The 13,036-nt window shown below is 32.7% G+C and overlaps 1 protein-coding gene across 1 annotated transcript in view; it reads right to left on the reverse strand.

The window, feature by feature from the left end:
- Window positions 1-12,461, reverse strand: part of BPIFB2 (BPI fold containing family B member 2) — a 33,555-nt gene extending 21,094 nt beyond the window's left edge. The window contains exons 1-5 of the mRNA XM_053716544.1: window positions 12,356-12,461; window positions 10,820-10,967; window positions 10,044-10,148; window positions 9,176-9,325; window positions 1,371-1,431 (exon numbers count right to left, since the gene is read on the reverse strand). Coding sequence (XP_053572519.1) covers window positions 1,371-1,431; window positions 9,176-9,325; window positions 10,044-10,148; window positions 10,820-10,967; window positions 12,356-12,461 — 570 coding nt within the window. The remainder of the gene's footprint in view (window positions 1-1,370; window positions 1,432-9,175; window positions 9,326-10,043; window positions 10,149-10,819; window positions 10,968-12,355) is intronic.
- Between the last annotated feature and the right edge of the window lie 575 nt (window positions 12,462-13,036).

Below are 13,036 nucleotides of genomic sequence, written 5' to 3' on the forward strand. Positions count from 1 at the left end.
TTAGGTGTAATTGTAACTTAGGTTAGGGTTTATTTTACAGGTCCTTTTGTATTTATTTTAGCTAGGTAGTTATTAAATAGTTAACTATTTAATAACTATTGTACCTATTTAAAATAAATACAAAGTTGCCTGTAAAATAAATGTTAATCCTAAAATGGCTACAATGTAACTATTAGTTATATTGTAGCTAGCTTAGGGTTTATTTTACAGGTAAGTATTTAGTTTTAAATAGGAATAATTTAGTTAATTATAGTAAATTTATTTAAATTATATTTAAGTTAGGGGGGGTTAGGGTTAGACTTAGGTTTAGGGGTTAATAAATTTATTATAGTGGCGGCGATGTTGTGGGCGGCAGATTAGGGGTTAATAAATGTAGGTAGGTGTCGGCGATGTTAGGGACGGCAGATTAGGGGTTAATAAAACTTAACTAGTGTTTGCGAGGCGGGAGTGCGGCGGTTTAGGGGTTAATACATTTATTAAAGTGGCGGCAATGTCCGGTCGGCAGATTAGGGGTTAAATAATTTTATTATAGTGTTTGCGATGTGGGGGGGCCTCGGTTTAGGGGTTAATAGGTAGTTTATGGGTGTTAGTGTACTTTGTAGCACTTTAGTTAAGAGTTTTATGTTCCGGCGTTAGCCCATAAAACTCTTAACTACTGACTTTTAAATGCGTTAGGAGTCTGGACAGGAGAGGGTGTACGGCTCACTTTTTCCAACGATCGTAATACCGGCGTTAGGAAAATCCCATTAAAAAGATAGGATATGCAATTGACGTAAGGGGATTTGCGGTATTCTAAAATCGCGGAAAAAAAAGTGAGCAGCACACCTGTACCTGCCTGACTCGTAATACCAGCGGGCGTTAAAAAGCAGCGTTAGGACCCCTTAACGCTGCTTTTAAGGCTAACGCAAGACTCGTAATCTAGCCGTAACATTTTTAAATTCTGATATTTAAGTATTTGAATTTTAACTTTCATACAAAAAGTTCATAATTTCACATATTTAAAAAGTTACGATAGCTATGGTACAAATGCATTAATGTACTATTTTGAAAAGTATATTTATTAGGCAATAATTTGAGGAAAAATGTGTGTTGTTATTTGATTTATAAAAGATTCTTGGTAATGAACTTTTGTGATACACATCAAGATAACATTCAAAATACAGATTATTTCATCCATCTTTTTTTTTTTTTTTTTTAAATCTTGAAAACTGAAATACATTTTTTATGGTGGTCCCAACATTTTCACCAGGTTTTGATGTTATAAAAATGTTTTAATAATATATTCATGTATATTTTTTTGTTTTCTGCTAAGCAGATTGTTTTCTGCTGAGCAGCATTGTTTCAATTTATAAACATCAGTTTAATCTTACCCTGTCACTTAAGATGGCATGAATGTGTCCTTGAATGACTTTCACTATTGTAGGAATTAAACTGTGGTATTAAAAAGAAGGAAAAAAACAAGAACAAATGGATTGATATATACTGTATATACACACACACAAAACAGAAAATAGTCCTGAAATACATATCAGATAAAAGAGGTGCATGTACTCTAGTATACTTAAATTGCAGGTAATATATACCAACACACAAATAAAATCAGTATTATTATAACAGAATTAATTTTCTGTTATACCCTAACCCCAACTCCCACTTATCATCACACAGTTATTACATACACACATTTCAGTTACTAAGGTTAAGTAACTCATCGTTCACACGGGTTCTTTGAATCTCACCCAATTAATTTTAACATTATATGCACACTTTTTTAACGTAAAATATTTTTTTTTAAATTTAATTGTATCAATTTATCATCGCTATTCACAATCTTATTCTCAATAACATGTCTATTATTAGGCTATTTTAGTTCATAGAACTTCATCATCAGATATTAATTTTATTCACATATTCACGATTTGAGAATAGTATTATCATTTAATAGTCTTAATACACTTATGTCACTAAAATAGAAGAGTTGATTTTTGGTCACACAATAGCACAATGAATTCATTTTAGTACTTTAGAATTTCACCTAATGATTATTTTCATTTGGCTATCAGGGATTGAATTTAGTAAGGTTTAACTTTTTTATAGATTATTAACTTATCATTTATTCACTTTAATACTCCTTGTTCATTACAGTAATATTAATCTTAGTACAGATTAGATCATCCTCTATTTTCATTTATCATCGTATCCAATACATTTTGACTTGCCAACATAACATATTCAGTTTACAACAGATAAATCTTAACTCAGATTTTGATGTATCACACCTCTTTTAAATGTATTCCAAGTGTAAGCAGTTATAAACGTTTTTATTTCCTTGGTATACACATAACCAATTATATAGCACTTGCGCTATAGATCAGTTCTAATACATATTCTGATGTAATAAATACATTCTGAGTATAATCAGTTATTAATGTTACAATATTTTCTCTATGTGTGTATATATAGAATCAAGTTGCCATCAGATGCACTGCAGATCAGTCCTAATATCCAACTTGATGTAACAAACCTTTCTCAATTGTATCTAAATTGTGTGGAGCTATTAATATTACCACTGTTTCTGCATATTCACAATTAATCAGATGTTAGACACGTTACCAAGAATTAAGTGTTAGTGCATTCAAAGGTACAAATCTTATCAGATCAGGTCGAATGCAAACCTCTAACACATATTAGGGGTATATATGTTTCATACATTATAAGGACTACGATTTGTGATATGATCATGTTACCCACCATGTCTGGAAAACCAATCCAATTCATGTTGTGGCGTCATTATGTAAACAAAGACATACATCTATCTTGATTCGCTGAGTCAGATGACTTACCTCCAATCAGGCGGAGTTACTAGGAATAAATACCTGCCAAACTTGAACCTCTGTAAACCCTTTGAGAAAGCCGAGTTACTCTGCGAAACATGTCAGGGGAGGTTGGGAGATAATGGGCTCCTTATAGTTGTTGTTTTTTAACTTAGCAGGAATTCAACTTAGAAACTTAAAAAGAATATCTCAAATATTTAACTCAGTCTGCTTATAGCTTGTCACGTTTTTGACTTAGACTTCATTTACAATTTTAAGCAGCCGAGTGTAACGCATACTCGTGACGAACAGAGAGACAGGCAGGAGATTCTTTGTTATTCAAATAAGCATATTCTGGTGTTAATCGGATGAGTCAGAGTTTAATAGGGTTTGAATGTGGTCAGTTTAGAACCTGGCAGTTGGTATTTGAATTTAACTCTGCAGTATACGAATTGCAGTAGCATTATCGATATATTTAAATCTGAGTATTTCTCGTATATTACAGAGAGATATACATTCAATGCCTAAGCCAAATAATACTTTCATAGGATCATTTTATTCAATTGTGTTTCTCATTATAGAAAGAAAGATTTGTTACCTAAATCTTATATACACATTCAGTACTAACATATTGTGGGCAATATTAACCAAAAAAGACTAAATATACAAAAATACCGTGACATTACCAGGTGCATTCTTACCAGCACCAAACCCAGTTTCACACATTCTGGGTAATACTGTGTCATTAACTTAAACTCTCCACCAGGGTAAAGCTGTGGTACTGCATAAACATACACCATCTCAGTAATAACTGATTCTTATTGCCTAAATCTAATATACATATTCAGTATTAATATATAGTGGGTAATAATAAAGGAACATTATACACTCATTTTTTCTTTGCATAAATGTTTTGTAGATGATCTATTTATATAGCCCATAATTTTTTTTTAAAATAAATGTATAGTTTTGCTTATTTTTAAATAACATTGCTCTGATTTTCAGACTCCTAACCAAGCCCCAAAGTTTTATGTGAATACCGTCAGCTACCTTTTCCAGCTTGCTCCTGTTTGTTTAAAGGGTCTTTTCATATGCAAAAGAAGGGGGAGGGGGGAGTGTCTTATTTGCCACTTGCAGTGGGCTTTCCAGCTACCTTTTCAACAGAGCCAAACTGACAGCTTCTAAGTAAGTTTTTAAACAGTTTTATACTGGATTTTTATATCAGTATCTGTGCATCTTATTCTTTATAGTAGTGTCTATTACATGCAGTTATATGAAAATGAGTGTATACTGTCCCTTTAAGTACTGAGTAAAAAACACATATAAAAGTACCGTGACATTACCTGTTGCATTACTATTAGCATCAAATCAAGTTGTTACACATTCTGGGTAATGCTGTGTTATTAACTTAAACTATCCACCAGGGTAAACCTATGGCACTGTATAAGCATATACCATCACCGTAATACCTGATTCTTATGACTACTAATGGGAATTGAACCCTTAGTTGACCATTGAATATTATATCTGCTGTTTATTTGAGTAGTGGAGGAATTAGATCCAGAATAAACTTTCTAAGATTTACAATACTAATACTATAAGCCAAGATGAATAATTCCATTTATTACTAATAGATTTATTAAAAACATCTCTCAGATAAATATGCTTATGCAAATGTGCAAATCAATTCCACGCATGACACTGCATATCTGATAATATTTATATGGTATATCACAATATACCATAATCATCTACAAAATTGTTTACAAACAAAATAACTGACCACTTTACCTGACTTATATTCACCAAGATAATTATCTGTGTCTCATCAGATAAATGTATAGTGATTAGTCTAAAGACTATGGATTAACAGTACATCCTAGGTCTATATTATTAAGACTAACCAATAATTTGAGTTCAGAGTGCTTATTTGTTAGGAATCCTGTTATTGGATATCAACCTGCAGCTCTGATTTAAGTTGATATTAATTCCTGTGTTTTTAAATGTATTGTCCTACCATTATTTTTAAAGTCCTAATAAAAGTTATATTTTAATTTATCTAGTGTATCCGCCACTTGTAACTCAGTCTATTATTACACAAAGCAGGGAATTTGAGTGCTATCTATGTGTACAACCCCTGGAGACTCACATCTCCTTTTGTTTCTAATACACATATATATTTTTAGTAATAACACAGTGCCCATAAACCAATGTAAAGGCACTTTTCAGTGTCATTTTTTTTCTAACACCCTACAGCCACACACTTTAAAGGAATAGTCTAGTCAAAATTAAACTTTTATGATTCAGATACAGCATGCAATTTTAAGCAACTTTTTAATTTACTCCTATTATTTTTTCTTCATTCTCTCACTGTCTTTATTTAAAAAAACAAGAATGTAAGTATAGGAGCCGGCCCATTTTTGGTTTAGAACCTGGGTAGCACTTTCTGATTAGTGTCTAAATGCAGCCACTAATCAGCAAGCGCTACCCAGGTGCTGAACCAAAAATGGGCCGGCCCCTATGCTTACATTCAAATAAAGATAGCGGACAAAGAAAAATGCATAATAGAAGTAAATTAGTAAATTAGTTGCTTAAAATTACATGCTCTGTCTGAATCATGAACGTTTGATTTTGACTAAACTATTCCTTTAACCCCTTAAAACTGCTTTGTGCAGTTATATTTTTAAAGAAATAAAAATGCTCAGAATTTTTATTACGAAAAAAATTAACACAACTCCTTATTTTGGGGGCAATTATGGCACATATTTTAAATAAACGAGAGGTCTGACCTCTGGATAATTGTTGGATCACAAATTGCTTCAGCGAGCTTACGTTAGCATTAACCATTAATGGCTGGTTATTAAACATGCGCCCATAAACGTGTGAATTTGCTCGTTTACGGGTGCACATTAAATTAGCACTCTACTTGTAATCTAGAGAAAACTGTTTTTAGGAGATAGATATCTCCTAATGAAAGTATACACATATAGCACTCAGGGAGTTGGTGAGACAATAATAAGATCTTACATCAGATCTTAAATTTTTGTATGTAGTTTTGACACTATCGCCAATTGCATATAGGACATGGACAGATGAGAATAATAATTAAAATATAACTTTTAATAGGGTTTTGTTTAAAAAGGGGAGAGAACTTTAGATTAAAAACACTTACATAAAATCAATGTGTTGCTATAGAGCATATTTGATTGTAATTGAATATGTTGCACCGTGGTTGTCTGAGGGGACAAATGAATATTGACTGACACACCTCGGAAAATGTGTGAATGGGTGAACACTATTGTATACTGTTGTACTTTGATATTTTGACAATACTGGGTCTAATTTGGTTCCTCAGTGTGTAATGTCATTCTTTACATCAGGAGTAACACTGATGATCAGTGAAGTAAATATCATAAATATGATTTAGTAACCAACAAGATTGGTGTCAATGTATTTAAGAGAGAAATCTCACTGAATCAACATAAGAGTTTATGTCCATGTGTTTTGAAATAGAAAACTCACTGAGTTAAACAAGAGTTTGGGTTGTAATGCGAAATATTTATTTGGTGTAGCAGTGAGCCACTAATGTACCCTTGTATATTTTAAAGTAAATTCAGATATTAGAAAATAGTGGATAGTAGCCTGACTGCTGTATTACTTATTGTATCTAAAAATAGTTATTTGTTGATTGTTAACACCCTCCAGCTCGTTATATATTTCTTGTACTACAATTTATTATCAAACTCGAGCTATAGGAAGTTTCTTATAATCTGCAAGCAGTGCCATTGGACCCAATTTTCTCCAATTTTCTACTTGTAATCTAGCCTAGCGTGTTTATACTTTTTTGTCAATAGCTGCTCATGTCTGATGTATTCAAACCTGAAAAATCTAAGTACAGGTCAGTGGGGGATTTGGGCAGAGAGGTACTAAAATGTTGATTTTTATTGTTATTGTTTATTGATTTTTATTGTTCTCTCTAAACATAGATCTCACTGTATATAGAGAGATAAGATAAGAAGAATTTTGAGTAAACATAGATAAACTAAGGATATCATGTGGGCTCAATAAGCTGAAATACATATTTCATGTTTAAAAATAAGCCTTAAGCATCAATTTCTCATACATTTTAAACACTGCAGCTGGTATAACCAGTTATTGTAAACACATTAAGGGAACCCAATTTTACAGTTCACTGTCCCTTTAAGGCATACAAGATTATTTTGACATTTCTGTTTAATTTTCACTAAATAATTTTCATGATTTTCTCTCTGCAACTCAGGACTGAGAAAAGCATATTTTTCTATTACAGTAGTGTATTGTAAAGTTTTTAGTAACTTTGACTTATACGTGTTGACTCACAAACAATATTACTGGGTAACAAACAATTATTTAAGCTTTTGAATTTATATAACATATTATTTTAACCATTATGTTAATTTTACATATGTAGGATAATAAAATGTTAGCATACAATCATGTAATTTAAGTGAATGTCAATTTAGATGAATCGGTGCCCAGTTTTTAATAATCCTATTAAAAACAAGGGCACTTTAATTCATCAAAATTGACATTTCACTCGTTTTCTTCAAAAAACGTACCTTTTAATGCTGACAGTCACTGCAGCGCTTCCTCTGCCCGTTGCAAGCCCTCTTTGCGGGTTCAAAATGACGAATCCGGCTCCCTCCAATCACGGCGTTGCCTCAGGCCATGATTCCCCCAGGGGGAAAGCCATAATTGGAGGAAGACGGATTCATCATTTCTGACATAGGAAGAGGCTTCAGACGGACGGGGGAATCGCTAGAGCGGCTGTCAGGATTTAAAGGTAAGTTTTTAAAAAAAACGAGTGAAATGTCAATTTTGATGAATTAAAGTGCCCTTGTTTTTAATAGAATTATTAAAAACCGGGCACCGATTCATCTAAATTGACCTTCACTTTAAACAAATAAAACAGAAATATGCTTTCCATATTTTGTTATACTGTTTCTTGTAATTTATCTATGAAGATTGATTATTTAATGAGTAACAACAGAAAAATACGATCATTATTATTATTATTTTTGTAGATAAATCATCTGTTATGTTTTTGTAAAGGATTATGATATGACCCTTTGTTAGCTAAAATTCAGTAGACCTGTTTGTTCCAATTGAGTAACTTAAATTGTGAAGACCTGTGTTAGAAGTGTTAGAAGTGTGAACTCTCAAAGAATTTTAGAAAGGCAGATTTTAGATTGAGAGCTGTTTTTCTGGCTTTTTTAAAGGTGCTGGATGTGAAAAAGGGTCTAATATATTGCAATGTATGATCTTAAAAAATAAAAAATAAAAAGATTTTGTAGGGATTTTGCTTATGAGACTTAGATCATCAGACCCGATAGTTCCATTTATTAAGCTGCAAGAGCAACTTTTGAGCCCCAGAATTTCAGGCTTGCACAAGCGAGAAACACTTAATAATACAGTAATATGAAACCCAATTTTTTTCTTTCATGATTCAGACAGGGGGGTATATTTATTAATGTGCGAGCGGACATGATACAATGTAGCGTACCATGTCCGCTGCACATCGATAAATGCCGACAGCATACTCTGTCAGCATTTATCATTGCACCAGCAGTTCTTGTGAACTGCTGGTGCAATGCCACCCCCTGCAGATTTGCGGCATTTGGCCGCTAGCAGGGAGTGTCCATCAACCCAATCGTATTTGATCGGGTTGATTTCTGTCCGCGGCCTCAGAGCAGGCAGACAAGTTATAGAGCAGCGGCCTTTAGACCACTGCTTCATAACGTCTGTTTCCGGAGAGTCTGAAGGCTCGCCGGAAACAAGGGGCATTTCCGTACGCAGCTTGATAAATCGCCTCCAGAGCATGCAATTTTAAGCAACTTTCTAATTTACTCCTATTAGCAATTTTTCTTCATTCTCTTTATTTACAAAGCAGACAATTAACCTTAGGAGCCGCCCTTTTTTGGTTCAGCACCTGGGTAGCACTTGCTGATTAGTGGCTAAATGTGTATATTTTTTTATTCTGACTGTATTTCCATGTATCCTCCTCCAATTTCTGTACTGATGCTCCAATGCAGTGACGTACAGTGCAGTCCAACCCGCTCTATTTATAGCGTAACATGTTGCTGACTTTAATCACAGTATATACATTATTAATTTTAAGATATTAGATTAAGGTAATTTAGATGCTTATTGTTTTTTAACTTTTTAATTAGCTTCTTATTCTAATGTTACAGTTATTAAAATTTAAGGTTTTAGGTTTGGACTTTACTTTATACTTATAATTTGTTAGAACTATAATATAAACACACTAACTATATATAACCAAAACCAGAAAACATGATAAAGTACATAATTCATCTTATTACCTGAATCCTCCAGCAGTAACTTGTATTTCTCCTAGGATGGACTTGCAGGCACTAACAGCAAGGATAGGGAAACCTTTAGCCGTCTTTGAAACACGGACATCTGCAAGAACTCCAGCTCCTACTTTTATCTCAATTCCACCAAGTAAAAGACTGTAGCAGAGAAAGATAATTCGTTACTTTGATATGATGTGCCACTTTGTACAATATATGACTTTAACACATTTTTTTAAATGTTAAATTATTTATTTTGTTAGTTTTTATATTCCGCACGTTTTATGCTTTATAACAAGGGTTCTTCCAAAAATTTGAATTATTAAAAGATTGCTGCAATTGAAGTCATAATTTCATAATTACTTTAAGTATACATTGCATTTGACTTCATTTCATGGCATCCTTTTCCACTACAATTATATATAATTATCTTCTCCCTACTTTTTCTATAATTTCTTTTAAAGCTTTCTCATGACACTAGGTTTATTAGTGCTATAAAATGCATCTAAGTATTCTATAGGTCTTACTCACTGAAATACTACATTGTTTGCTAAATTTTAAATAATCTGAAATAATAATTTCCAAGTCCTGTTGCTCATTTGTAATGGTCAGTAAAGTAATATTGAGTCTGTAATTAAAGTTTAGATTTGTCTTCCCTAAATTAAAATTTTGCACTTTGCAGTAAATGTAAATATAAATGTTTGTATGTATCTCCAATAGATTTATTAAGCAGTTGAAAAACATTTCTTGTAGAATAGAGTCACATAATTAGTTAGAAGATACTTTTAAATGATGTAACATAATATTTAGCATATGAATTAGTTATTCAATTTGTTAACAGAAAAACATTTGTTTTAGCAAAGCTAAGTCTACCTACACTCGACCTTGGATATGAAGGCCAGTATCCACAGAGACTTGGACACCCACTCTAGGCATTAGTTTAACATCAAGGTCTGGAAGGTTAACCTGCAGAATTTTTATCCTAAAAGATATAAAAAAAATTGTGATGAGTCATTTGATTCCCATACATTTTCTTCCTATGATTATTTAAGCAACATAAATTGATTGCAATGTTTTGTGGTGGTGAATGATACCTTATCAAGGAACTGTACTCAAATAATTGTTCATCTATATGAAAGAGAAGTAGTTAAACTTATACACATTTTGTTTTGCCCAAAGAAATATGAACTAAAGTTTCAGTAATACTCTTCCTGATAATTGGCTCACAGGTAAGTTCTACTAATGCTTAGTGAGCAAAAATAAGAAGTGCCAATCAACCATTAAACATAAACAGGAGGTTCCAATAGCCAATGAGCATGTCCAAGTTAATAATAAAATGTAGGTTAAAATACAAATGATAGAAAATATAGACAAGTTAGAAAAGGAATATGCTAATACTAGTCATTAATATAATGAAATAAGTTTAACTTAGCTGTTTATTAAATAATCCTGAAATGTTGGGAGACTTACCCTATGTACTTACAAACTTCTATTAGAAGAATACAAGAAAATGTAGGATCTAATACTGAGGCAGCAGTAGTGGGACAATTTTAATAGTAAAATAAATCAAACGTCGATAACAATTTGAATGATGATCCTTTATCATTATATATATATATATATATATATTCAACAAATCTTCTGCATACTTACCCTACAATATTTAAAACTTTCCCTATCAAGTTTTGTGCTGCTCCAAATATATTTCCTAAGAGTCCTCCACCTCCGATATTCTGAGATACATCAGGGATTGCAATGAGGCCAAATGCTTTCTGAAGAGGTCTTCTTTGAGTTTGACATGCTTTTAAAATAATAAAACTAATTTTATGGTGGCCATTTCAATTCAATAAATGATCAAGCAATCAATCAACAAATAAAAACAAAACAATTATAATATTCCTATAAATAACAACAGCAACAACTATTTTTGCAATTGTTTCCCTTTTGCATTCTTCATGACTAGTTCCTTATGTTTGTAATGTTACATTCTGTCAGTCATATCTCTTGGAAATCCTACAGGCTGGTTTAGTTTTACAGTTATATGTGCTCTGTCAGTATTTAACTCTTGGCATATCTTTAAAAACAGGTTCTTCCTACGTATTAGCAGTTTAAGACAACTATTAGAACAGATATGTTCTTTATTCTTATACTGGATTTTACTGTTTTTTTAATACACCTACCAAGTGTAAAGCCCTTTAATAAGCTTTAAGGTAAGATTAAACCAATGTGCATGGATGTTAATTTAGTTATTAGTCAAAATTAGTTAGGGTTCATACCTATATTATATAAGAGAGCAATATCACATGGTGATATGTAAGCTAATAATGTTGATCCAAGGATTACAGGTGAAACTCAAAAAATTAGAACATCGTGCAAAAGTTAATTTATTTCACTAATGCAACTTAAAAGGTGAAACTAATGAGACTGCTTGAGCAGTGAACAAGTGCACCCGGTGCACGAAACATGTCTGCATGGGGATCAGCTCACTTGCCTGATTGTTAGAGTCACTGCTGGCTCATTACAGGACATCCTGGTTTTGTCCTTTTTTAATTCTGTGGAATAAAAGTTCATTTTTTATATACTTTGCTGCTTGGAACATTATTTTTGCTTTACTCTGTTGCTCACAGCATTTTTAGAGCAACTATCCTATTTCTCAGAGCGCTACTTCACTACCTGTATCCTAACTTTCTATTAATGTGCTTTGATACAGCACTTTGGGAACATCCAACTTCTTTTTCAATTACCTTTTGAGGCTTTCCCTCCTTATGGAGGGTGTCAATGATGGTTTTCTGCACAACTGTCAGGTCAGCAGTCTTTCCCATGATTGTGATTCCTACTGAACCAGACTGAGAGACCATTTAAAGGATCAGGAACCCTTTGCAGGTGTTATGGCTTAATTAGCTGATTAGAGAGGGACACTTTGAGCCTAGAATATTGCACCTTTTCACAATATTCTAATTTTCTGAGATTGTGGCTTTGGGGTTTTCATGAGCTGTAGGCCATAATCATCACAATTATGACAAATCACAGCTTGAACTATCTTGCTTTGCATGTAATGAGTCTATCTCATATATTAGTTTCACCTTTTAAGTTGCATTAGTGAAATAAATGAACTTTTGCACGATATTCTAATTTTCGAGTTTTACCTGCATATTCCATTAAAAAAACTTATGTGTGCATGCTACTCACCATAGTTCATAGCTTGCTGCTTGACTCTTACAACAGTTTTGCATGGCGTGGCTGTCAATGGTGGAATGCATAGTGTCATGAACACAGCTAGGAATATTAGCTTCATGATGTCTAATAACTGGAAAGTCTCTGCAAAAATAGAGTAAAGTAAAATAGTTTTTTTTAAAAGTATACATTGTTTTAAAATATCTGTGTGTATACTATAGGTATAACTATAGGTATATGTCTAAAGAAATGCTGTAAAATCACCCCATTTTGTACATAAAAATCTGTGAATTCAATCACTCTAATTTCCTTACAGCTGTCTTTCCTACCTATGTTTACACAATCCAACAGTTATCTCATTCATTCATCTCATTTATGGTCATCTACAGACCACCCTTAGCCAGTAACTGTATTTCTACCTTTCTCTTAGACAGTCTCTTAGCACTTCATTTGGAAGTTTGATGAATCCTCTCAGCATAGGCTTGATTTCAAAATGTTGATGACCCTTATGGGTAAATAAAGGTCTATTTTATGAAAAGCTGATGGCTATACTGGCTTATCTTTTTATTCCAAAATGGACATAAAAGTGGACAATGTTGACCATTTTTTAAAAAAATTTCCTTGATCATTTTGACTATCACAATAACTCTCACTCAACCTCAAATCTATCATTAGTAGAAAAGGAAATTATACTGT

The sequence above is a fragment of the Bombina bombina genome, chromosome 1 (genome assembly GCF_027579735.1).
Source record: "Bombina bombina isolate aBomBom1 chromosome 1, aBomBom1.pri, whole genome shotgun sequence".
NCBI lineage: Eukaryota > Metazoa > Chordata > Amphibia > Anura > Bombinatoridae > Bombina > Bombina bombina.